Below are 27136 nucleotides of genomic sequence, written 5' to 3'. Positions count from 1 at the left end.
GTTACTCCGTCTTAGTGATGCCAGCATCCCCATTTTCTCTCTTTCAGGTGCTCTCACCGTGGGCAGTCGCTGTTCCTGGTTTGGAGCTGATGGACTACAGCTCGGCCTGCTTGCTGAGTTCATGTGTATTCATTAAACTGTGACGGCACAAAAGCACGGTCTTGGCAATTCTGGCACACAAGGAAGATTTTTTTTTGTGAGATGAAACGAGCAAAAAAAAAAAAGCAGGTCTGTGCAAGCAGAGCCCTGCACTATTGGAGCTGAGATAGATTAATATCACCACCTAGACTTCAGCTCCAGCGCCGAGCTCACCCGGACCGGTTGGGCCTCTGTACTGAACATGTACGGACCTGCCATCCGCCCCACCCGACATCTGGTGGGACATCAGACGAGCTTTGTGTTTGTGGTGTAAACACACGTCTGCGTGGACCTTGAACACAAAACCAAGCTGGGCCTTCAGAGCACTCATCTGGTCACGCAAGTGAACCATCAGCCTTAAAGCACTTAACTCCATTTGAAGTCTCTCCTGCTGTGTTTATCTTTTACGCTCTTATTTGAGTAAAAACTACAAAATATGTAGTTGTGGCACTTCTGCCTCAGCGAAATACGTCTCCTTCATGGAAATTAATTAAAGAAAATACAAGACAAAGCGTATGTTCCTTCAGAAATGGGCACTTTGCTTATTCAAGTCAATACATTCAATCTATCTCTATTAGCTGAGAGGAAAAAAAAAAACCTAAATGAAGCAAATGCCTTCTATGAAGAAAATGAAAAAGAGTCTTGTAAAATGATTAAAAATTCTATTACACACTTGAGCACAATATCTGGGGCTTTTTTTGGACCTTTATTGTCCATTAGAGGAAATGACTTCCACACACTAAGATCGGAGCAGTTTTCATATTTAATACACCCTTTTGGCTGATGCCTCCTGCATCAGAACCTTATTACCCTCATGAAAGTCTTATTTAGACAGGCGAGTTGACTAAAGACGAAGGCATAGATCATTGGAGCGGCTGCAGGTCGTGGGAAAAAAATAAAAAAGCAGATGAACATTCTCACGCGTCAACATCATCCTGGTCTTCCGGTTAAGTCCTGCAAAATGTATGAAAGCCTGAGAACAAGTTCAGCTGGTGATCATTTCACAGGAAGTTCAGCAGAACAGACTTGAAGATGTCACGCTGATTTCACTTTCAAGCTGGAGTGAAAAAGAAAAAACAAAAAAAGTTGAATGTTTTAATGCAGGAATGTTGCTGGCTGGTGTGCAAACAGGTTGTTTTCATTTTGGAAAGGTCAGCGGGTTGTTTCTGACTCCGTGTCTCGGTCAAGGGTGCGCTCCAGACGTCAGCCATCCGTCAGACAGTTTATAGCGCAGAGTCACTCCAGATGGGATCTATCACGCTGTGACATCCAGGCTGATGTTGTTTAGTTTAACCAGCTCCAGCCTTGAGAGGCGCTTTCAGCTTACGCCCAGGTAACACTTCCCAGCCCAGGCACGCACACACGAAAACCTTGAACAAATCAAGGGATTTTATATTTACACACATTTCCCAAAGGCTGACATTGGTCATAACTGTGCTGCTTTAAATAAACAAAGGAAGCTGGTTCCTCATGTTTTTGTTTTTGTTTTTTTTAAGAGTTCAGACAGAATAACAGGAAGCTTACAAAATGCTGTGAAGGAAGGCAAATTCAAAAAAAAAAAAGTGAAATGGATGAATATATCATCAAACTTCAACTCATTGCGTCGGCTGAGTCCAAACTACACATTTAATGTGAGACCTTAAACCTCCAAATTTCCATAATCCCTCTTACTTTTCTGTTTGCTATAATAAAACATGAGGAGATGGAAGAGGAGAGAGGCAAGAGTGACGAATTTACTAAGTAGCTGCTGAGGACTTGACGGTGCGAACGCCCTTTGGCGACACCTTCTGTCCAACAGTCCCTGTCCTCTGGAGTGCCTTCTTAAAGTGTGTGTGAGACAGAGACTGTCCACAGGAAGAACATCAGAAGAACAATATCAAATACATGTGCAGTAAAACTGCGCTGACAGAGTCGAGTTCTTACAGTCTCCCCTTTTCTTGGATTTATCGAGTTTGAAGGTGAGAAAATCGGTTCGATTCATCAGTGTCAGACGCTGTTCGGTCGTTGTTTAGACAGAAAAGTCCTTCTCAGATGTCTCTTAAGTGTGTTGCATCCCAAAGTGCGCCTGTTCCTACACTGTGGTTCAGTTATTGCTTGTGGCTGAGAGATATTTGTCGACGATCGTCACTCACAGAAAGCACCAGAAAGAGCGCACAGGACAGACAAATAAATAAATAAATAAATAAATAAATAAATAAATAAATAAATAAATAAATAAATGAGGTGACAGTCAAACCGCGTTGGTCATTGTGGAGGTCACGCTGACGTCATCGAAGTTTGTTGTGCGTTTTGAAGGCAGCGACATTGTGGTTTTGTGTTGTATTTGTTTGGCGGCGAATTTAAACGTAATCAGTGTGCGTAAATGCGCACAGGGGGGGCGGACGGGAGGAGGACGGGGATGTGTTCAGCCAGTCTGGGAACTCTCTCAGCTCTCCTCTGCGGCGCACAGAGAATTTACAAACGTGTTGTGTTGTTTGAACAGCAGGCACAGAATTTGTGTGCCCCCCCCCCCGCCTCATCCTTCCTCCTCCTCCTCCTCCTCCTCCTCCCACTACCTTCCCAGCCTGCAAGTGGCAGCTCCGTGTGTGAGGTTCCCGCACACAGTGTGTGTGTGTAGATGTGTGTGTTGGCGGAGGGCTGGCTCTTAAAACACATTAAAGCGCGGAGCTCCAGTCCGGACCTTCCCTCGCCTCCAGTGAGACAGACAGACAGACAGACAGACAGACAGGCAGGCAGGCAGGGAGACAGCAGCGCTCGGTTGTTTGCCCCCCCCCCCCCCCCCCCCTCCCAGACTGTCAACACGGAGGACCGATCCGGAAACGGCAGCAGTTCCTCTCTCTCTCTCTCTCTCTCTCTCGGTGCGCCCCAGACGCGCTCCTTCCACTTCAGGATGGACTCGTCTCCTTCTCTTCGCCTGTAGCAGCGACGGTGCCGCCGTAGTTTGGTGGGAGTTTGTTGGAAGGAGCCGATCTCTCTCTCTCTCTCTCTCTCTCTCTTTCTCTTGGATCGGACTGTTTCTGGACTCTCATCTCCGGGCTGCAGCACCAAGATGGGAATGTATTTGCATCTGCTGCTTTTGCAGTATTATTTCGTCACTAGTTTTGTGTGCAACGCCGTCGCCTTCGTGGAGGAACCCTCCGGAGGCAGGTCGGACGGGTACTGCGGGCGGATCCTCCGGGCGCCGACCCACGGGACCCGGAAGGATGGGCACCACGAGTTCAGGCTGAGAGTGGAGGGGGACCCGGAAACCTACCAACCCGGCAGGACCTACAGAGGTACGGTTTGTTTGCAGCCTTCATTTTGCGCAATCCGTGCGTAAACCTGAGCAAATGAAACCAGCGGGCTGTTTATTCTGATTGAAAACAACAACAGCGACGAGGTGTACTCTGAAATTAGCTCCCACAAACCTTAAACATGTCCGTTAACTTATTAAGAGGAAGTCGTTTTTTTTAGTTTTTATCAGAGATCTGCAGGGACAGCAGTGGCTGAGTGTTGAACTCTCTGACCTGTAATCACCTGCTACCCTTTTTCCTGTAAGCAAGTGGACACACACACACACACACACACAGATGACCCCTCCAAATTTAATCCCTATCCCCTCTGGATTTGACCTCACAGAAAAACCTTGGCCCACTCATCCTGATGAGTTAAGAATTGAGTACTTGAGTAAAAGAGTTTTTACTCAAAATCAGAACTGTATTCATAAAGATTGAAATAAATCCAGCACAAGCGTGATGGGATTGAGCAACATTTGGTACAGGCGTCAGAAGGATCAAATTCAAAGGTCACCTTGTCTTTAAGTCTTCCTGAAATAAAACTCCTGATCTTGCAATTTTTTTTTTTTTTTTGCAGTGAAACTACATTTTCACAAACCAGGGCTAAATTATAATCAGGGACCTGTGAAGGACAGCGCTTCAGAAAAAAGAGAACTTACTTCCAAAGCATTCATAGCCTTTATATGATGAATATGTTTTATTTTTTTTTAAACCGGTTAAGATTGAATCTGCTGGCGTCTTTCTACTCTGTGCTCGGGGAGGGAGGGAGCAAGTTTTAAGATAAATGGGCTGGTATGAAAATACAAGGTGAGGCATGAAGGGGAGTGGAATAAAATTCTCCCCACATCTCATTATGTGTGTCCCATCCCTGGCCTGTTCCCCACATTAAACTCAAAGCGTGTGATTTATGGCCTCCCTTTGAATCCGCTGTTAGACGCTCAGCCTTTTGTTTACAGCCCTCACTCTTCATCACGCTGACGCTGAAGAGGCTTGCAGCTTTGACACGTGTTTCTCCGGCGGTGTCTCAGGTGACCCTCCGTGTCAGTGTAAAGCCTCTTCAGCAGTCCATGTCTCTTTGGAGTAAATGCACACACTCCCCTCCTCCTCCTCCTCCTCCTCCTCTACAGTGGTCCTGCTGGCAGCCAGCCCCGCTTATTTCAGAGGATTCACCCTCATCGCGCTGAAGGAGGGCAGAGAGGGCACCACAGACGACGACTACGCCGGCCAGTTCCAGGTAAGGATGAGCAAGTGTGAAGGGAAGGGTAAAGAGAAGAGACTGATACTTTGCATACTGAACGTGCCACGAGCTTTCTGGGAAAAGCTTGAAAAAGATGAGCTCATTTGCATGCTTTAACCCACATGGGATTCGACTGAGCTGCTCCCCCGCCGTCATCTGATATGGAGGTTAAAAGAGGTGTTGCTGACGGATGTGACGCAGCTCCCCTCCATGAAGTTGTATGAAAATGAGCTCTCCTGTTGTGGCGGAGAGGAAAAGATAGAATGTAGCTGCCTCTTCGGCTCAGCTCCTCCAGGTGGGGAGGCTGACATGGCATCGCCCCCCCGCTCAGAGGGATGAAGGTGAAAGGGATGGACAGACACAGAGGAGCCATGGGAGATGTTCAGTTCTGTGGTCGTGGAGGGAGCGAGCCCGCTCAATGTAAACAAAAAACACAACATCTGTAGCTGCGTTTTCTGCACACTCATCCGACCCAAGCTCTTACCAAACACACCAACAGAGAGGATTTTTGTCCCCGACTTCGAAAAAAAAAATCATCAAATCATCCCAACTGGCAAGATTTTATTTGACCTCTTCCTCTTAAATCAAAGCCACCTTTTTCATGTCAGTGACTTTGGTCTGACTGGCCAAACATCATTTCACAATATCACCTCATACTTTCTGCACCCATGAGAGGCCTGTTCTGAGCACGGACTTGTTATTTAAGTTCATTTACTGAAAAGGCTGATGCAGTCTTGATGTTGCTCAACAAAAACAACAACCAAGGTGTTATAATGAGCTCAAGTGACCAAACCGAATTCAAATCGTCACCTCCTCAAAACTGTTTCAACAATCTGACCTTCATCCGTCAAGATTTGTTGCCGAACCACATTAGACCACATTAGTCAGAGTAGAATCAACCATATGTGTCCAAAAGTATGTGGACAGCTTCACAAAGGGTGAGGATAGCATCCTCTTCAACACTGCTGCTGTAAAATCCTCCAGCGTTCATTCAGCCTGTGGAGCAGAGAGGTTGTGTGAAGAAAAAGAACCCTTCCCAATCGTTTTTTTAAGACCTGAAGTTTAGCTTCAGGGCAGCAGGACACTTTGGTTTAACGTTGTCTAGTCAAGCTGAGGAAATCCACCAGAAGTGCATTTTGGCTGCGGTTTCAGACGAGGAGCCGAAATGTGACTAAGTCAGTTAAAGTTTTTTCTGACTCAGCAAGAAAACAGCCTTTTTTTGGGACCAGATGTTGGTAACGTTATTAATTCCGCTTGTGATTTAAAAAGAAAAACAAAAGAGGCTGTTTATTTCAATTTCAATGTAAATCTCAGCCCGGGGTATGTTTATCCAAATCCAGATTTAGTTTTATTATAAAAGCCACCAAGATGAGGGATTGTTGAAGAGGCGTTTCAGCATCCAGATGTTTTTACTCGTGTTTTCTGAAGTGATTTGGTTCTGCCAGTCACGCTGAATGTTCTCCTGCAAATGTATCACTCCTTCATTTGTGAAAGCGCTGTGATCGTATTCAGTCTGGCTGACCTTTGACCTCTCACTGCAGCGTCGCCTCGGGGTCGGATCAAAGTTTCCAAATGCTGAATCATAATGAAGAGTCTTTGAATGTTTGCACCACGATTTATAATAATGCAAATAAGAGCTACAGGACAGAGAATTAAAAGAATGAAGCATGAATTAACCATCGCAACACAGAAGAATAAACACCAGCAGTTAAAACAAATTGGGTGTCCAGCTAATAAAATTTTTACAAGTCGAGCGTGAGGGTTGAGCTCTTTGGGCAGATTAAAGAAAAAAAGATCTTTTTTGACTTTAAGTAGTTTAGAGTAAAGAGCGTGATCCAGCCTGAAAATAGATTCGATTCTCAGGGCAGGTGTGCTTGTGTGCGCGAACACAAACACACCAGAGTAATCACATTGTTTTGTAGCTCACAGGACGACTTTGGCTTTCTGGTGACATTTGGTGACATCGGAGTCAGTGGAAGCCAGCCGGATAGTCACGCGGTGCGTCGAACCTGCTTTTGGTTTTTTAACAGTTCGAACAAAAAACGTCTCCGTTCGCTCTCCTCTATTTAATTTCTGCTCCTCGCACAATAAGCACCTCTCAGTCTGAAGCTCAGCGTCCCAGCAGAGTCTGGAGCGAGGCTGAGACCAGGGAGCAGAAACTGGAACAGGTTGTGCTGAGCTCGAACAAAATTAAATTTGACAACCAGGCTCTGAAATCTCTTAACACATATTGGCAAATCCATCAATTTCCTGCTCAGTAATTTGCGGTTATAATTGACGTGTTTATGCCCATTGAGATGTCGAAACACAGTCGAGCAGGAGAAGGATTTATCTGAAAGGGTGATTATAAAAGTCCCCCATTGTTTGTTTGCATAATATGATGGCCACACTTTGTTAATCTGCTCAAAAACTTTACTTTGGATTCATTTAATGTCAGAAATTACCTTTGGAATGATTTCCCTTATTAAATATGGCATCCTTTGAGTCCCATATTACATTAGAGGGTCGATAAGAGAAGATACAGCACGACAGTGATTCTCAACTAGATGACCTCAATCCATCAAACTCATCTTTTTACACAACAATGCTTATTCAAAATTAAGTTGCAACACATCAATTCATATTCCTGTCAGTTTACTTTCCACAAGTTAATTATGCGGCCGGTTTTGCAATGTCACAGTTGTTATTGTGCAGGGGAAGGGGAGCCAAATGAGCACAGTTGTGGTTCCCCATACTGCCGTTCTCTCTCCGTGCTCTCTGGTACTCGGTTGTTTCTGGCAGCCGTCCTGGAATGTGCCCGCCTGCTGCTTTGCTAAAGCACCACAACGGAGCTCATTGCTTTTTCCTTAAGCAATAATCTGCTGTTTGTCCCTGTTACTGCCATTAAAAGACTTCTGCCTTAATGTGTCAGGCCTTAGAGAGTATATCTGTGAGTGTGCAAACGTGTGAATACGAGACGCTCGCTATCCCGCTGCAGCCATTGTGTGTCTTTGTGCTTATATATGCACCAAATGGGCATGTGGGTATACATGTGGGTTTGCATGTGTGTTTTTCCCAGCCCTCCTTGTGTTAGTGTGGGACGTGGGTCATATTTATCTAGGCCAGCTATGTGTTATGGCTCAGGGAGACAAACGGAGCTTGTTTGGATAAGAGAAGAGATGAGCAGACATGAGATATTATCTTCTTTTTCTCCACACAGATTATCAAAGGTTCTGCGTTTACCCGGGGATAAACAAACCCAATTGGTTTGAAGTCAGGTTTTAGATCGAGGCAATTACATAAACCAGACAGAGCTTAGAGGGCTCTAAAGAAAAGGACATATAGGACATGTGGAGGGTGGTAACGATGGCGACCTGATATGCAGCGTAATCACACTGAAATGTGATCCTAAAGTAATTATTGTCCCTCTTAAGTACCAAGCGATAGATGCTCCCAGTTTACTGATTAACGGGAGTTTACAAGGACAACTCTAAGCTTGTTTACTTCCAGCGGTGCCACATAAGCGCTTACACAACTTTTTTTTTTTTTTAAATTATGCTTGACAAGCTGGCTGGCTCAGATGCTTGAGGTTTGCACAAATAATGTCGTAGTATGTGCTGATTACGGCCTAATAAAGTCTGATTCTTCAAGCGTCCCAGAAAGGGTGATAAATCACTCTGTATTGTGAAGAAATGTGAGCAAAATGGATGTTCACAGTCACCCAAAGCCCTTTTATACAGACAAATGCTCATTATGCAAATCTGTATCAGAGCAAATCAATCAAACATGTTTGTACAAATCATTCTTTTTTGCTGTTTTCTCTGAGCTGTGGCTAACAGAAGATGGTTTCACGCTGTGCCGGCAGGCGCTGACACCTTCACGTTGCGGAGGCTTATCCCCCACCAACTTCCCAACCACGATCATTAATTTTCAAAGCCGGGGTGACTCCATCAGTAATTCAGCCGTGGGTTTCTGAATTGAACCCAAAAAAGACACCCCCCATGTAGCTCATCCACATTCCCGCTCACGCTGTTTGACTGACAGCTGATATGTGGGCAAAAACGCCATCAGCACAGAAGACAATGATAGCTTGGAGCAGTGATGTCCTCCATTAACATCTAATTACAAACATCAGGAGGAAACGTAATAAATAAAAGCTTAATAGTGTTGTTTTATGTTAAAATGTCAATACCTGCTACTGGAACAATAGGGCAAGGAAAGGATTTACCAACGCTGGGTGTCACAGAAAATGGCACCGTTTGTGTTTTAGTTTTTTGGGAGCTGAAAGTGATTGAGTGTGAATGCTGCAGCCGCGACAGCTCAGTGAGTCAGCTTTGGTCTGAGCCGGAGCCTGTCTAGTTTATTCATGCTGTTTCTCATTGAAAATAGCCTAAACAAACCGAGTTGGCCAAAGAGTGTGGAAGATGTCGGCGTACACAAAGTCAGCTGTTTTCATACGCTCATGCGGTTGAATACACAACGGCCATGTCTCTTTGTTCAGAGGAATATTGGCTCTTTGGTTGAAGTTAAATTCTGAACATGAAGTCCCATACCTTCAGAGTAAAGCTCCCGGGTCCTCCTAAAATATGAATGAAGCCGGTTCAAGCTGCGCACTTTGTCTCTGGTTCGGCCCGACCAAGGTGAACCGCTCAGAAACCGACAGAGACAGATTAGTGTACAAAGTGTAGAGTTGTGTTTTCAAATTGGACCTAAAATGGCATGTGTTCTACCCTCTTACCCCTGACCCTTAGAAAGGTTTCCAGAAACAGCAGCGAGGATGAAAAACGGTGAATTAAAGGAGCTATTTGTAGCTTTGGCCAGCATTAGCATCGTCAGCTATCTAAAAGTGACAAACTCATTAACAGCTGTCTCCTATTGTGGAAACAACTCACCACCGGTTCCTGGCAAGATACAACGTTTAGCTGCTTGATTAGTTCAAGTACGACCTTTGCCATCATGGTTACAATTAGAAACACGGGCTAAGGTTATAAAGCCATCGCTGTCGCGGTCAAAAGAAATCTGACTGTTTCTCGCCTCGTGTTAGAGGCCAGTGTTTTATCGTCCCGTCACTCTGCCCACAGTTCCTCTGCTGCTCCTTTAATAATCGTCTCGTTAATAAGGGCGTTCGCTGAAACGACTCACTGCTGTGTCATCATGAACTGCCTGTTTTTTTTACGGTAGGCCGGCGTCTGATCCACGTCGGAACTTATATTTGATTTACCTGTACGTTCATACGGCGGATGATTCATGTCAGAAGCTGAATGCTCAGAGCTCGTAAGTAGCTGGTCGGTGTCACGGAAGCTGTTTTATATCTCCGTGTCGTCTGTTCCCTGAGTGCGCTCTTAAGTCAAGGTGACAGACTTGTCTGCTGTTGTCAGAGCTTTTCACACCAAAGCCCAACAACGTCACAGCTTTCACACAAGAAAAAGACATGACTGACATAAAAGAGGGCTGGAAAGAAATCACCTGAGCTCCATTTTATAAATAAGACAGACTGTTCATTTACACATTTAGTCCAGACAAACACTCCTCAGCTTGACAGCTACGATGGCAATACATACATCACATAGAAATGCCTTTACCTTTCTATTAAATTGATTTCTGAATTGAAATGTAGCACTAAAAATGTAGATATAGCTGAAAAAAGTAGATTTAAAAAAAAAAAAAAGAGCTTTGGGGTCATTTTTATATGAAACAGACCGAATGAGCAATACGCTCCTGCTTCTCTGACATTGTTTTGTGTAATTGAATGCCAGAAGCCACAGAATCAACTCCATTTGCTAGGAAATAACCTACACACACACACACGCACAGTCAGTTTTTTCACTGAGTAGCTGTTTGGATACGTGACAATGCTGATTTGGGCGGGAAACTCAGGCACAAAAATGTAATATGATGCAATGGCGGCGATGGCCCAAAGAGCTCAGCGGTATTCTGCCGTAATAGTACGGCTTTGATTGATGGAAAGCTCAAGGCAAAATGTCGGCACCTCCGAGATCTTCACCCAGACACGGGGACTTTGTTACTCTCTGAAATAAGCTCATCTTCAAGACCCGACGTGACATTTCAATCTATCCGTTTGTCCGCCTGTGTTGTTTTTTTGTTGTTGTTTTGGTATTTTTTCCTCTGACAAAGTTCCCTCTCTGCACTCGAGGTCCCGGAGGTTTAAACTGTCTGCACTTCTTTGTAACTGCTTTGCATTTAATTCCAAACCTGCAATCTGTATGTACACAATGACAAACACACACACACACACACACACACACACATTTCACTCTTATTGTCGGTTTTCTCCAGGGACCCCGGGTGTTTGTTAAGTCCTGGGTTTGCCTAGTGTGTCTGTCACTCTGTCTCTTTGTGTGTGTGTGTGTGTGTGTGTTTGAACAGGGTTCTTCAGGGTTTGCTTGTGGAGGCACTCTGAAGCATCTGTGTTTACCGTCTCAACAGAGAGAGCGAGGGATTGAGAGAGAGAGATTGAGACAGACAAACCGTGGACACACACAGACATGCCAGCCTCTGCAGTGAAAACAAACGCTCCTTTGCCAGCCTTCCCACAGTCGCTGTCTCTCTGTCTGTCTCGCCGTCTGTCTTCGCGTCTCTCACGCCTTCCCTCGTTACATGGCTTTTTAAACTTCTGCCCAACTTGTTCCCAGTTTGACTGTTTCAACAGAAATCATAACTTTGCCTGTCATCAGGTTGGATTTAAAGCCGCGGTCAGCACTTGTCCTGACTTGACCGCCGCAAAAAGGGGCGATAAATCACTGTGTTGTCCACACACACCTTCACCCAGCTGGGTTTGGACTTGGAGCTTGTCTGTGCTCAATGTGACCGTTAATGGTGACAATAAAAAACTCGGGACTTTCTTGTCTTTTGATTTTGGGCTGCAAGTAACGGCTCATTTCGCACACTTTACCGCTCACAAGATCACAAATTCATGTGAACTTTCTTCAGCCAAAACCAGAATAATCCTCCATAGTGAGTAATAATATCTGTGGCAGCCAGCTAATGAGCACACAAATTAGCTGAAGGAAGAGTTTCACAAAATCCAAATTTAAAAAGACGTATTTTCTCTAACTTGTATAGAACATGAAACAAATCAATACCTCCAAACTCGGCCGTGTTGAATTTGGACTTAATGCGTCTTAACTGTGTTTGGACTGGACTGTCATTAATCAGATTGTGGTTTTGGACTTCATCGTGTTGTCATTGTTTTAGCGAAAATAACTCCCAGAGACAAATGGAGCCTGAGTGAACACCACTGATGGACACACACTCTGTCTCTGTTGTGTGATTACTCTGAATGCGAAGTGTGTACCTACACATCTGAGCTGCCGGCATCACTGCAGAAAATAGGCTGTATTTTTTTCATGTACAGACAGAAGATCTGTGTCTAAGCATTATTCTTGTGCGATTTGTTGCAATTTATCTCACCGGTCCTAATCCATCTCCGTACTCACCTCTTTTACTGAAGACTTTACTTTTCCTTGTCTTTTATGTTCCTCCTTTTATCTATATCTTATGCCTCCCTCTCCGCTCTGTCTCCCTTTCTCTTCCTGTCTTTTAGGTCGTTGTTTGTGTCTGCTTTTGACTGACAGAACTTTAGTCTTTGTGACAGAAGGTAAACAAAATGGTGAATAAGACAGAAAAACAGAGGGGGGGGGGGGGGGAAGGGAAAGATCGCTCTGTAACTTTGTACCCATCTTAATATCCTATCAAGTGTCTTGGTCTCGTTGTTATTGTTGAGCCGAGGCAGCCGGAGAACAAGAGCTATGGTCGTAGGATGTGGGTGCATATGTGTGTGTTTAGTCTTTAAAATGTCTGTCAAGGGTCCGGCACTGAGGGGACCGGGCCAGACACGTCGTGAAAACACAACACTGTTATTATCCAAAGCCTCACTTAGGGACTTGGAGAGTTGTCCTCTTTCTCACAATTTATCTGTAGGCCCGAGTGAAAAACAAAGAAAAGCAAAAAGTAATTTGCGATGGAATTAAATCGCAAAGATCAATCATGTCACTCTCACCGCCGGCTTTGATATTAAACACAGTTAATTTCAGAGGTGATTGTCCAATTTCATACAATATTATAATAGACACGCACGGTGCCCTCATCTCCACAATCTGCAGCTTCCACCGCTGCACAGTAGATAAAACACTGATGGAGTCGACTCCCTCCGCGCATACTTATGAGGAAGTTCTCAATCCTTTAAGTACTAGTTGGAGATGTTCTTGTCTCAGAAAAGCCTGCAATTCTTCACCGAGCTCGGGAACGGTTCCTTTGCTGGAGGAAAACAGGATATTTCCTGGGTATCATGTGTTTGGTTTGGTTTAATGTTTTAAAACAAACTAGATGAGCAAAGGTGAGCAGAATTGTTTTTTTTTTTCCAACAAAGAGAATCAATATTAAATATACAGTAAGAGCCATTAGCCAGTGGGACTATGAAACACAGGGCTGCTGTCAACGTGTATTTGTGTCTGCGAGAGAGCGAGAGAGAGAATCAATACTCTCTGCTCAGCTCTACGGTGAAATGAGATTTTAACAGTTTGAAATAAAATAAGAAAATAGAAAGTCAATACGTGGAGGTCAATGTTGATGCCGAGCCACAATATATACGTACGTATAGGAGACGCTGTGGAAATATTAGGGGCTCGTTACGAAGCTGTGGCAGAAGATATCGGGCCGGCAGAGGATGACGAAAACAGCGTCATACGCAGCGCAGACTCACAGCTGCACTTTGTGTTTGGCATTGATGCTTGTTCTGATCGGGGAGCTTTTGTATTCTACGAAAGTGAAAGAATCGAGTCTCACCTCTGCGGGTCAGCCAGTCGCCTCTTAGGTCACACTCAAATACCCCAATTACGACGTAATGAATTGCTTTTGGCATCCCGGGTTCCCAGTGGATTCGTCTCTATTGCATTTGCGATCCCCTGATTTTTCCTGGAGTACCAAGAGCGTGTTTCCCAATTACAAGTTGGAGTAAAATAGCTTGGCAAATATTAATTTGCTGGCACAAAAATGCGACGCTCATTATTCAGTCTCTGAGGGAGGAATACTGGTGATCTGCTTTTTCTTTTTTACAGTTCCCAAGTTGAAGTTTTATCCAGTGAGAGTAAAAATCATGCACAGCACAGACGACATTTACTCATCCACTGAATCTTCCATCCAGCTCCTCCAGCAGCACGATCCCATCAGTCTCCGTTTCCTTTCAGTTCATAAACTCTAAGCTTCCACGTTTCCTCCTTTTTCAAAGTCTTGTTTTTCATATGCTACTTGAAATAACATCAAACTAGGAAGTTTTCTGTTTGGAGTGCTAATGGAAATGCCCGATTCTTTTGATTTGTAGATCATCGATGAGGACGACACACAGTTCATGACCAACTGTGCCCCTGCAGTGACGGAGAGCACGCCGCGCAGACGCACCAGGATACAGGTGTTCTGGACGGCGCCGCCAACCGGGACCGGCTGCGTCATCCTGAAGTGAGTGAACAGGTTTTTTTTTTTGTTTTTTTTTTCTGTCAAATTATGCTCCTATATTGAAATTAGATGATACCTTTGACATTTAAAGTGCCAATCTGCCCCATTAGGTTTTATTTCTTTGGATGAACTCACCTCACACATGCAGGTGCAGAAAGGGGCATTTTGGAAACATGAACATCTTCAAAAGCTTTTAAAGTCACTCGCTAAGAATCACGACACTAATGAGGTATTTTCATGAAGAGAGGAAATAAATAGCTGCCTAAAAGAAATGAAATCCATCCAATAAACCATAGAGTGGGCTTTAAATAGCCGATAAGATTAAAAACGCAGGCTCAATCTGTGCAGTTATATTCCACAGCTTGAGCTGCCGTTTTCACTTTTTACTGGCACAAAGCAACAAGACTTCCACACCGCCACTGAAAAGTGCACTCAGCCACAGTCATTGTTTTTTTTTTTTTTCTGCAGATAGTCTTTACTGGTTATAGGAAACACAATGAGCTATTCCCAGGTGTTCCTCAAGATGCTATTACACACTGTGTGGCTGGGACCAGACTCACAACAAAGGGACGGATGATGATTACTGAGGAGCAATTTGTGGTTTAAAGCAGGTGTGACTCCAAACACTGTTAATGCACTGTTATTTCAAGAGCGCTGGCGTGTGTGTGTCTGTGACCTTAGTTCCTTTTGTCGCTGTGTAAAATGGCAGTAAATGCATTAGACTGCATTCAAGTTTTAAGGTTGTGCATTTTAATTTATTAACTGCTGGATTTTTCAGTGATTCCTTGTTAGGCTGAGTGATACGAACGTGAACTGAGCACAGAATGGACGTGAGTTTGAGTCTGGGCAGCAGAAAACTTTAAAAAGATTTCTCGTTTGTCACCCTGAGAGGGCTGACAGGATGGTACACACCCACTGTAGTCTTTGTGTTGTGCTGCGACACCTACAGGACACTCATGCCAACATGTTGACATCCTGTATTCCGATAACAAAAAGAGAGTCGGCTGATTTTTCTGAAGCTTTCTGACATTGTGTTTTTCTGTCCAGCTGTCACTTCTGTTTGGGTCTCCACCACCTCCTGAGATAACGATCTGTCTGTTTAGCAGATAAATGAGCCACTATGTTCACCAGCTAATTGAAAACTGTGGTCTGGTTTTTTTTTTTGTTTTTTTTTTTCCATCTTTTGGTCCACTGTTGATTTTAAATAATACTTTCTGCAGCTTTATTGCTCAAATATCAACAAGAGAATCAGCTCCATGTAAATGACAATGTAGGACTACATTGGTAGAAGACCACGATCTTTCTGTCCCCAATTATCTTTTATCCCAGGCATCAACGCAGCAGGATGTCAATTTGTCTTTTAGTGTTCATGTTCCTGCTGCAAACCACAAACCGACCTCCGTCATATCCTCCTAAAGACCTGCAGATCCTGCAGAATTATCAGAACAGAACTCAGTGGATGCAACTTTAGCTTTTAATGGCCAAGAGTACAAAAAAATGTTTTATAAATCTTTCTTTTTGTTGTTTTTTTTTTGCGATGAATACACGAAAACTTTCCTCGTACAGTCTGTCGGAATGATAAATGCCAGACATTATACTGGTGGTGCAAAAAATATGCGGCAGACTTCTGAGGCAGATGCGTTAATTATCTCTAATGCACAACATATAGTCAACTTTAAATGATGTGAAGCTCCTCTGGAGCTGCTGCGAGACAAGCTTGATGATTATCTTGTGACGTTAATGATGTTTCGCTTCATCTCTAACTGCCCTCTCAGACTCCAAGACGTTGAAATGTTGAATATCCCTCCAGTAAGAAACAAAACTTTGAACAAAGGAAAGCATTTTTTTTTTTTTTAACATCTTCAAAACAAAGGTGCTTTCAAAATTTCTTTGTACTGCTGCAGACATTTTCTGTGCATTATATTTACAGTAGCTGTTGGTGGCTGACAACAGTTTGAATTTGATTGATCTCTCTGCAGTGAAGTCTTTGTTTAGCTCCTGGATTAAAACACGTTCACAGTCATTGTTGATGATGTTCTTGCAATCGCTGCACGTTACAGTAGAATTACAAGGAAATGTTTGGTCAGAGAGCCAGAGAGAATAGCGACGACTGACTGAAGTGGAAATAAAGGAGTAATTGTTATTCCTGACTGTGATTTATGCCGCCACAAAAAAGTTGTATGAAAACAAACAGCTTCGACAATTAATACATGATGAAGTGTGAAGTATAACTCATGCCGCCCGCGTTAGCACAAACAAGTCTGAAGTTGGCTCATAAAGCAAAAGTGACTTATGGCGTTACGTAGCTGCGAGTCACTTCTTGACAAATGGAGAATACGAATGACAAATGGCCGATAACTCGGAGTGAGCGCGGCTATGAAAACGTTTCTCCCTCTGTCTGCCTCAGATTTCCTCCCCCTCGCCTCCATCTCCATCCCCAACGAGCGTCTCTTCCTTCCTCTGAGCAAGACGCTGTAACTTGCCCTCACCTCCACAGAAGACTCACAGCTGTTACTTTTAATTTATCTGCTGCTGCTGTGTGATGGATGGCACGTAGCCATTGCAGTGTTTGCTCGTTCAATAAATCCAAACCCCGCGTACGGGAACATCTGCTATGCAAATTCGCCTCGTATTACTGTCACTTTTGTCCGTCAGTGGCGAGATAGAGATTTAGCATTACCTCATCTGCCATGCATGCCTCTCCGTCTTCCCCCTTAACTGCCTTCTATCAGAATCAGAATTTTATTGCCAGGTGTGTGTAAACATACTACGAATTTGACTCTGGTGTTTCAGTCTTGGGCACGTTGAGGGGAAGAAAAAAGAAAAATGTATAAACATATACACTGACATCGGAAACATTTGTTGTGGAGTATTGTGCAGTAATGTGCATGAGGTTGAGTTGGATATTTGCTGTTGCAACTCGCTCAGACCGAGATATTTAACAGCAGGCCTGTGCTATAAAACCCGATTTTAGCAGACAGCATTAGCGAGAATCTCTCTGGAATCTCTTTGTAATGACCGGTGTTTAGATGAAAGACAGAAAATGGAGCTTAACAATGACACGCCAAATTTACAAATTTTCCCTCATCATGCTGCACAACAAGAATATTTTTCTTCTGCTCTGTCTATCTTGAAGAGTCTCTAAAAGCTGTTGTGGGCTGCATCTCTCCAGTCCAGGATGTCAGGCACATTTCTCTCAGCTCATTTCAAGAGGCTTTATGAAACAAGCCCTTAGAATTGGGAGCGTTCCAGAGCTTTTCCTGCTTCCCGGGAATCTCGTAGGCCCTTTCAGTACTGGAGCAGGCCTTCGGGATAGTTCTCTTCAATTTGATGCCAACTTCAACACCTGTTATTTCAAAATCAGTGCGGTTATATTTCGGGAAGGAGGGGCCATAAAGCTCTCAGTGACAGCTGCTGAAACAGAAGGACTAGATTTTAATTAAAAAAGATTTTCTTTTTTTTTTTAATGTTTGTTAAAGCTTTTAATGCACTTTGGTTCTTACCTCTGCAGTATCTCTGTGAAAAAGGCGCACAGCCTTAAAGACCAACGAGGTGAAGGAGCTCATGTGTCTTGGTACCAGGTTAATAAACCTTCCTGTTATGGCCTGCCTGAAGACCGGGCCAGCTGCTGCTGGTTCGCTGCTGCATTCACAATAGTTTTTCGACGTGACTCCTATCTCAGTTCATCGTGGTTTCTACAGTCGTAGGTCGACGCCCAGTTGTTTGGAAATGATGCAGCTGACTTTAAATATATATATATATATATATATATATATATAAAACTTGTTGGTGATGGCGTGACAAGCAAGCCCTGATGATCAAATCTCCCCAAATGACGCAGAATAATTCAAGATTTACGCAATTATTAAGAATCATTTAAGCAAAAATCTCAAAATTCAGCTTTTTTTGGGATAGTTAATCTTGTGTCTTGCTGTTTTGGCTTGCTGGTTGAACAAAAAATGATTCTGTCAGCCATCGTGGGGAAAATACAATACTTTTCAAGCCTAATAGTTGCCCGTGACTCTATTTAAGACTTTCACGTTCTCGTCCTCTGCCGATACACTCCGGGCTGACTTTTCTCTTTTGAAAGTCTACACTGCAAAAATGAAAAGCTGATCACCTGAAAGGAGTCAGCTGTTAAACACGCTCATCAGTTTCTTGGCAAGCAGAACATGTCAGCCACATTTAAATAGCACCACCAAGCATGTGCTATCTCTGCTCGTCTCAGCCGTTACTGGCACTGGAACTAAGAACAACCCAAGATACGATGTGCAACTTTTCTCCTCCAGGCAGGAAGTGTACTGTCAGGCCTGTCCACCTCCTCCTCCTCACTTAGTAAAGTTTTCACCCCAACGCTCGTCTTTCACCCTGCAGAGCTGTCTGCCTTGAAAAAAACATATCGCCTGAGGCAGAGGGAAACAGCAACTATGAAGCCTCCACAAGCACTGAAGGCGGCCACACCGACGTTGGCCATCTTTTTCACTGTTTGAACACATTTAACTTTGCCATATTTATTTTTAATACCGCATTTCTCCATTCTTACCACACAGGTAATCATAATGTATTGTTTTATACAACACTGTGATCTACGTGTCCAATGCCCATCTTTTTTTTTTTTTTAAAGATCTGCCAGTTACCCCTTGTGGTCCACAAGTAGATCAGTTAAAGCTTTGTGTGTCTGTGAATAACCATAAAGCCCAGCGAGAAGCGTAAATGTGTTGTTTTCAGTATGAACTCTGCTCTCTGAACGGACTCATTTGTAGCGTGACACCAACCGTTCTGAGACTTTGCCATTTATGTTTTATGGTGAAATGATCAGCATGACATTTGAAAGGAAATGAGCATGACGCTCATATTTACCCTGCTCCGGGATGGGAGTAAATTTCAGCACTTATGAGCAGCCTGTTAATGATGAAGCACGGACAAGGTCACTGGCGGGTTGTTCTCGTCCAGCTCAATTAGAAGTCGAGGGTTTTTGCTTTTTTTTTTTTTTTTTTTTTTTTTTTTTATTGGTGGGCTGAAAATGTTTGAAACTAAATCTTTAAAACTAAATTTTTCACACCTGATTGCGGTAGTAGAGTCAGACTTTCAGCAGGACAGGTCACAGTTCAGAGGGCGTGTCTTTTGACGCTGCATTTGAAGAACGTGTTCTTCCTTTCCTGGGAAACAAAGGCTCTGCAGCAGGAAAAAAAAAAAAAAAAAAAGACATATAAGACAAAAGGGCTTCATTTAATGTTGAGAAACTGTTAAAACAAAGGGCCTTAAGGCTACAGCTTTTTCTGAGCTGTGCCTCGAGTCTCAGATAGAAACAACACGTCGCTGCAGCTTTTTATAATTTATTGTTTCTCCTTTAGGAGCAACTAATCCTCTTTTTTCTTTTTTTCTTTTTTTTTTTCAAAAATAAAAGGTTTGCAGCTTCACTCCGGACATTTACGCAATTTCAAGAAAAAAGCAACTCACTCACACAGACAAATCTTTGAAATTGTTTTCCAGCCTCTGCAGAGAAACAGTTGATTGAAAACTTAAGATCATAAAGTCAGAAGAGGTTGATTACATTCCTTTTGAAAACTGTCATAGTTGCTTTAATAACGGTGAGTCACACACACGACCTTCCCTCCATCCTCCATCTTCAAAGCGTCGCGCGGCTGCCACATGTTAGGAGGAGGATTTTCGGAAGAAAGGTTCTTATATTTCTGCCTTGTTTTGACTTTTATCTTCGGTGAGAGTGACGTGACGTCTCCGGCTGTGACGGGCTGCACGTCCATGTGAGACTGCTGTTTGTGTCAGCGCATGAAAGATTGTGTGTTTGCGTGTTTTCCACCTCGGGTCACCGAGGTCCCTGTGGTTGTTCTGATGAGCTTGGCCCAAATCTGTCCTTTAATCTCCCAAAAGTCCTGAGAAAGAAAAAAAATCTTTTGGTTTCTGGAAACGTTTGAACTTGAAGCTGTGAAGTGAACAGAGAGAGACTGTCATCCAATCCAAGTTTTGCTTTCCTTGATTGCCTCTCATCTCGTTATCAAGTTTACTTTTAGGCCCTCTGGCCGTCTGTTCAATCCCGTCCACTGACAGAACCAAGTGTGACAATGTGCCGTCTCATACGAACTTTGACTCGAGCAAGCAGCACGTTTTTAGAAACGCGTAACACATTTTGACGCCGCTGAGCCTTTTCAATGGCGAGTCCGTTCACTCGCTGGTGTCTCACAGGATGATTTTCACAGCATCGCCTTGTATTTTCTATTTGCGCCGTTCAGGCTGTTCTGTTCTTGGTCTTGCTCTTTTTTTCTATTCAGACTCAAATTCAGTTTTAAAATGGCAGCGGCTGTCGTGGCAGAATGTGAATGTGATGTATCAGGGAACGCCTGGAGGGAATGTCATTACACCTGGCTGCATCCTTCCAAGGACGGGCTGGATGAACGTGCTTGGCTTCGTAGCCATTGATCCAAAATGACACAGCCTGGTCTTTGGAAGATTTCCTGTTTATATTCAGCCCTGTTTTACTTGTAATTCATCACTGGGATGCAATAAATCTTCAGATATCTTCAAAATTGTTTTCAGTAGATATTGCTCTTCCGTCACCCATAAAAAAGGACCAGTGGTTAGAATTTGACAGAGAAAGGTGAGCTTGGCTTTGTTAAAAAGATTTTAAAAAGGCAGAAAGAGGGAATGCAGCTTGACTGGTTTACCCAGAGAAGAGCAAGAGGGCTTTGGAAAAAACATCTTCTAATACATACGGTTCAATATATCCTTAGTCATCAGATCCCCAAGTTAACCTTTTAAACGATAAGTGTTTGATTATTTTATGTTTACATTTTTTATTTAAATAGTTGTGTGTTGGTCAGAATTGATTTCTGCCTTTTGTTTGTAAGACAATGTTTTAATTGTTTACGAGCAAACTGTGGAATCGATTCACTTTTTTCAAACCCCCGTGGACGTTTTGGTCTAATTCTCATTCAGGCAGGGAGGAAATATTCCATGGAGTTTATCTTTTCCTAAAAGGGGAGGAATCATTCCAGTCAACCGGTGGACAGTTTCCCAGCTGTAAACATCAGTATCCCTGTTCAGTTTTTTGTTACTGGCCGGTCCTTCTGTATGTTTTTCTGTGTCGTATGTTTCTTCAACAGACTCAATTGGTGGATGAGTGCAAATACACAAACATGAGTTGTGAATCGGATTCCTCTCGCTTCCTCGATGTCGTGTTAACTGTTGCAGTCAGGAAACATTATTATATGAACAGTCGCAGGTTGCGTGTGCAGCGCGTTGCTCTCGGGGAACTCCCCGCTTGAATCCAAACAGCAGGCTGAGGACTCAGCAGGGAGCATCATCTGAGCCAGCAGGATACACCGAGAAGTCAGACATGACACAGATGTGGAATATTCATAATGCATGAGGCCTGAGATGCCGTTGGAAGCATGATTAATAGGAAACCTGAATAATAGAAGAAAAATAGCTGAGTTGAGGGAATAAGAAAAATACGGTAGCAGTATGGGGAAATTGAAAACAAATGGAAATGTTGATTCTAGTTTTGTAATCAGGAATATGCCGTTGGCAGTGTGGCCAGGGATTTTTACGTTTTCAAAGTTTCCTTGTAGGCATCTACTTCTTCCAAGCACCTCCAGTGTCAGAGGGATACAACAACAGAGGCTTCCTGGGCGCGCTGTTTGACCGAGGAGACAAAGACAGACGACTGATGCGCTCAGCGAGAAGGCCGGGCCCAATCCCACACCTGGGATTCAGATTTGGGATTCGATGGCAAATGAAACATCACAGCTTAAGGGAACGGTCGGGTGTGCAGGCCGTAGTTTTTCACAAGAAGTGATGTTAAAGTTGGTAAGCCACCTTTACATCCCGTCCACGAAGAAGTCGATGCTCAAGGTTAAGAGAACTTTAGAAACGGAAAGGTATCGAACACAATAATAGTTTCGGTCGACATGTTCTTAAAATGATAACACGTGAAATGCCATGAAGTTGGTTTTAGAAAGTGAGCTACATTTTGTTTTTGTTTGTTTGTTTGTTTTTTTTCCTCTCCTCCAACTTTCACTGCTGGAAATATTACATTAAGCACTCTTTTTCGGACCAGAGGGAAATACAGCAGGAGTACAAGAACTTGTTTCCTCCTACGCAAGTCTCTAGTGTACTCAGGCCTATCTGAGGTCTGCCAGAAGCAGCAGCCTGTAATTGACAAATTTTCAAAATAGAGATGAGTAAACTCGCAAATCGATGCACAGATAGGAGAGAGACATATAGGGGGAGAGGGGCCATCCTAAAGGAAGAAATGGAACAAGTACAGCTGTAGTTTTGAATAGTTTTTGCTTCAAGTCGACAAAGATGGGAGATAGCAAGAAGCTCCAAACAAAGTGATTTATTCAGATTTGATCAATAATCCAGTTTACCATTAGCGGCGTTGAAACTATTAGAAAATTTACCTAGCAACTATGAAGGACAGCTCAGTAATAGTCTGTATATTTCACTTTTGTTTTTCAATTTCATGCCCAAGCAGTCAACCCATGTTGCAGGGTATATTGCACCATTCGGTCTGTGTAAGATTTATAGGAGCAATATAACCACTAACTCCTACTTAATGTCACCAGTCCCTCCTCTGTCTCCACGCTCAGTGTCATTCAGCTCACTTTCTGGGTTTTATCTGCCTCCACTGGATGAGGGGAATACACAAGGCGAGCCCTTCAGCTTTGTATATTTCCATTTATATCGTATAAATATGTTACAATTTGGGGAATATTTTTCTGAAGCAAGTGTATTTTAACCGTCCTGTGAACATTTGCGATCTTGAAATATGAATCGGGGCTTCGTAGCTCTCCAAGTTGGGCTGTTTGTGTCCAAAATCTGTCTCGACTAAATGTGTGATATAATGCGGGGATGAACCGTACATTGCCTTGAAAAAAAAATGCAATGAAAAAGGAGATTACCTGAAGCCAGTGTGAGATAAGAGGCTCATGCTGAGGCACAATATGAAAATTACAATAAGGCCAAGTGCAATATCCAAATTGCAAGGGTAGCGTGTTTTTTTTTTTTTTTTTTTTCCTTGCTCGAGATAAAATGCGTCACAACATGCTATAAATGCTGAAGTAAAGATGGCTGAGCCCACAAACATGTCCTCCAACAGTTGAAAAACCAGGAACTACAATGCAGTGCAAAGGACTATTCCAATTGAAATGAAGACTCGGATCCCAATTTGCAATATCTGTCAAAATATTAGCAAAATGATTCTTTTGCATCTTGTTTAGCCTCATTAACCAATAGGCCACAGTTGGCAATTACAGAGGCAATTAATTCGCACCATTGCTGCATTTAGCATCACAATCTCCCTCCTTCAAGTAGCAATTTAGCCAAATTACAAATTACTCCAAGCTGAATATGTGGACACGAAAGACGTAATGTGTCATTCAGAATCTCTTACGCTTTCTGTGGCTGTTGGGAGATTTATTAGAAACACAAGCTGCCAGGAATCTGCTCAGATCCTGTAAAAGAAAAAAAGATATTCATCAGTCTTTCTTATATTTTGAAGGGAAACTTTTTAATTCTGTGAAGTTTTTCTGCGGCGGTCTTTACAAACGGTCCCTGTGAGCTCTAAATTGCCCGTCAATCACCTTCCTGATTGATATCAGCGGCGCCACAGCCAGTTGTGAGTTACATTCAAACGACCGAATGTTCACATTTGTTTATTCTTTCTTGCCAGCGCAACAGCTTTTTCTCCATAATGTCCACAGGAATAAACAAAAACCAATTCTATCACAGTAATCAAACATAACTGAGTCTTATTATTTATATATGCACATAAATATTCACATGCATACATAAGTATGATAAATAGGATAAAGTGCAGTAAGAGCCTGCAATATAATCAGCAGTGCTGGAGCACTCTCCCTTCATATTATAACAAACTATAAGCTCCTCCATCTGTCTATATCTACATTTACATCTGCATTTGTTCATCTCTATAAATCAATATATGATTCAATGCTCTTTAGCTGCTTTTAAAAAGTAACCTGAAGGAATTACAGATAAATTATTATGTTATTATGGTGATTATTATTTAAGAGCTGTGTGTTTTTTGGAATGAGGCTTGTTTTTGTTTTTGTAAAAGCTATTCTGTAGATGAGAAAGTGTTGCTGTTTGATGACGCTCGACCATCAGCTCCCTGTCTGGAAGAAAAAGTCTGCACCTGAAACCCTTTTAGCGCTGCGCTGCGTCGTGCCACAGGTGTCGACACGTGTTAACACGTGTTAACACGTGTGTGTTAAAGTTTTCAGATTATGTCAGAATGGAAAATGTGATGTGAAATGATTCACTCCAGATCTTTAAATTAGACAATCACTGGGAAAATTTCAAGGCTTAATAGAAATTATGCATTCATGAGCTCGGGTCCCTGTGGCAGACTAATTTTCTGTTTAAGTTTCGCAGTTTACAAAGTTTTAGAATCTCTTTCCGTCGGCCTCATCGGGGTAAACTTTATCGGGCTTCCATGTGTTTGTGGATCGATGGCGTATTTATCAGTTTGAGTTTCCAAGTATCCAACGGCTTATAGCAGCACAGTAGTGAGGAGACTTATTTGAAAAATGCAGAAACCTGCAAAAATAACCAAAGAAAACGTGAATGAATGCAGCTCTTTTGTGATGGAATATAAAGCCACTACAAATCTAATCTAAGTGTTGAAGGCCAGCAGACCCTTTTGTATCGCTGACATTTTTTTTTACCCTCTCTGTCACTCGAGATTTCCATAAAAGGTGACTCACATTGAGCTTTATGTGTGCAATAAGAGGGAAGGAATTCATTTTTCACTGAAGGGGGGGATGTAAATGGCTCTGGTAAAACAACTTATTTTCATTGGGACAGTTTCATTTTCAGCCAATATTAACTCATAAGTTAGAATCTGGCTCAGTCCGCGGCCTGCGCAAAGATCTATATTCTCACTCTCCGACTGTAATTCCAGCTTTGTCTTCCTCATGTCCGTGGGCATGATTGCTCTGTTAAATTTCACATTGCAGCAGTGTGATTGTGTTGGGATGTTTGGAGAATGCGGTAGTCTCTGTGAAACGATGTGTACTCTGTGCCCATTATGAAACCCCAGGGTACCCATTACCTTCCCCTTCCACTGAGGATTACATAGATCTGATGCTGGAGAACAAAAAAAGCTGTACTGTTATTCATCTAATGTCCTTGTTGCACCCCTTTTACTTTCAGACTTTCTCCATTGTCTCACTTTTTTCTTTCCCTTTTTCACACCTCCCTGTCTTCGTGTCCTCAGGGCCAGCATCGTCCAGAAGAAAATCATCTATTTCCAGGAAGAGGGTTCGCTCACCATTCGGCTTTGTGAGAAAGGTAATGACAGCTGCCCATCATCTCCTCCTCTCCCTCCTTGGCAGCTCATCTTTTTCATCCCCGGCCACTCATCATGGGGCCATTACGGCTGCTCTATCTGTTTTTGTTTTTTAACCTTCCCTTTGCAGCAGAAAGAACCCCAGTCTTTTATTCCACCTTTAAAAAAAAAAAAAACATACGATGCCAGCTGAGGCAGCAGGGGAAAACTATGTGGACATTGATTTATAGATCTCATGGGAGTCTGTGCAGAATTTAAATATTCCTTTGTATGTCACCACAGAGCAGTGCCGTAGCTTTTATGTTACCTGACATTTCACTGCAGAGAAAAATAGCGAGCTGCTTTTTTTTGGGGGGGGAAATCTGTCAGCACCCCAAATAAACACGAAAGCCTTGTGAGACAGTGAGGAGTCGGGACTATCGCAGCTCTGATGCACACGTTTATTGTGCAATAAAAATCAGAGTCTGAACAAATGGCTTCCCAAACTTTATCTCAGGGGAATTTCACTTTCATGAAATCTTCCCTCCGTCAACAAAATCTAATTTTCTAGACTATTATGCAAGCCAATCAAGTCACACCATTTCAATTTGCTGACATACGTTCGGCGTCTTCCCGCTATAACTTAGATGTCAAGTGTGGATTTCTTCCGAGTAATTTGGCAACTCATAAATATTCAAATACTCCCTCTGACCTATCTTTGCAAAACACTGGTAAGGTGCAATATCTGAATATTAATAAGTCTGTGTCAAGGCTAATGTGTTATTTTAAATATCAGTTTATTCCACGGATGACATTATCTCAGTTCAAGTCGCAGTCATTCATCTGGTAATTTATGCGGGTGTCCATTTGTGTCAGAGCTTACACGCCGGCTGGTCTCTATTTGTCTGTTAAATCAACACTGTATGACTTATTAGCTCTGATCTTCTGAGTGTATGTGCATCACGCCCCCGTCTCCCCGCAGAGCGAGCGTTCGGTGAAGCTACAGTGACTCCCGCCATGGAGTGCTGCGCCTGTGGAACGGCCAAGTACAGACTCACCTTCTACGGCAACTGGTCAGAGAAAGTGCATCCCAAAGACTACCCGAGTGAGTGCAACGCGTTTATCCAGCATGAAGATCGTTATCGTTAAAGAGTTTTGGCAGAAAATTACAAAGAAAAGGAGATAACTTACTGAGAGTTAGCTCGAAACCTGTTTCAGTGAAGTAAGAAATAATTATAAAACCACAAGTTACTTCTTAACCTTCGAGGGTAGAAGCAACACACTTTTTAAAATGAGCACAATGTCTGGCTCATTATATATAATTATTGTTATGTATTAACTAATTAAAGAACGAAGCCATTAGGCTTTGTTAAACTGTGAAAACTATAATAGGCACAGAATGAGTGATGAGAGTTGACGATGTAAAAAATATTATTCATATCCAAAGTGAGTCAGCCAGCTGGTATTCATTTAAAGTAAAGTGAGATTTCTTTTTTTTTTGGCAGGACGGGCCAACCACTGGTCGGCTTTGATCGGAGCCTCCCACTCCAAAGGCTACGTGCTGTGGGAGTACGGAGGCTACGCCAGCGAGGGAGTCCGTCAGGTCGCAGAGTTCGGATCCCCGATCAAGATGGAGGAGGAGATTCGGCAGAAGGTACAACTGATGTCAGATGCCGGTCCATTTCTGACATAACGGCACCATTTCCATGACTTTCTGTTTGC

The 27136-nt window shown here is 43.0% G+C and overlaps 1 protein-coding gene across 2 annotated transcripts in view; it reads left to right on the top strand.

Annotated features, from left to right (window-relative positions):
* Window positions 1-2731: 2731 nt before the first annotated feature.
* Window positions 2732-27136, top strand: part of LOC115056034 (spondin-1-like) — a 66684-nt gene continuing 42279 nt past the window's right edge. The window contains exons 1-6 of one of the 2 annotated variants that reach the window (XM_029522263.1): window positions 2732-3413; window positions 4541-4647; window positions 13970-14103; window positions 25364-25437; window positions 26397-26519; window positions 26920-27068. In XM_029522263.1, the coding sequence (XP_029378123.1) occupies window positions 3188-3413; window positions 4541-4647; window positions 13970-14103; window positions 25364-25437; window positions 26397-26519; window positions 26920-27068 (813 nt within the window). In that variant the 5' untranslated portion in view covers window positions 2732-3187. The remainder of the gene's footprint in view (window positions 3414-4540; window positions 4648-13969; window positions 14104-25363; window positions 25438-26396; window positions 26520-26919; window positions 27069-27136) is intronic. The other variant, XM_029522262.1, reaches the window with a different exon arrangement.

This window comes from Echeneis naucrates, chromosome 16 (assembly GCF_900963305.1).
Source record: "Echeneis naucrates chromosome 16, fEcheNa1.1, whole genome shotgun sequence".
In the NCBI taxonomy this organism is placed as follows: domain Eukaryota; kingdom Metazoa; phylum Chordata; class Actinopteri; order Carangiformes; family Echeneidae; genus Echeneis; species Echeneis naucrates.
This window is presented reverse-complemented; position numbering and strand designations above follow the sequence as displayed.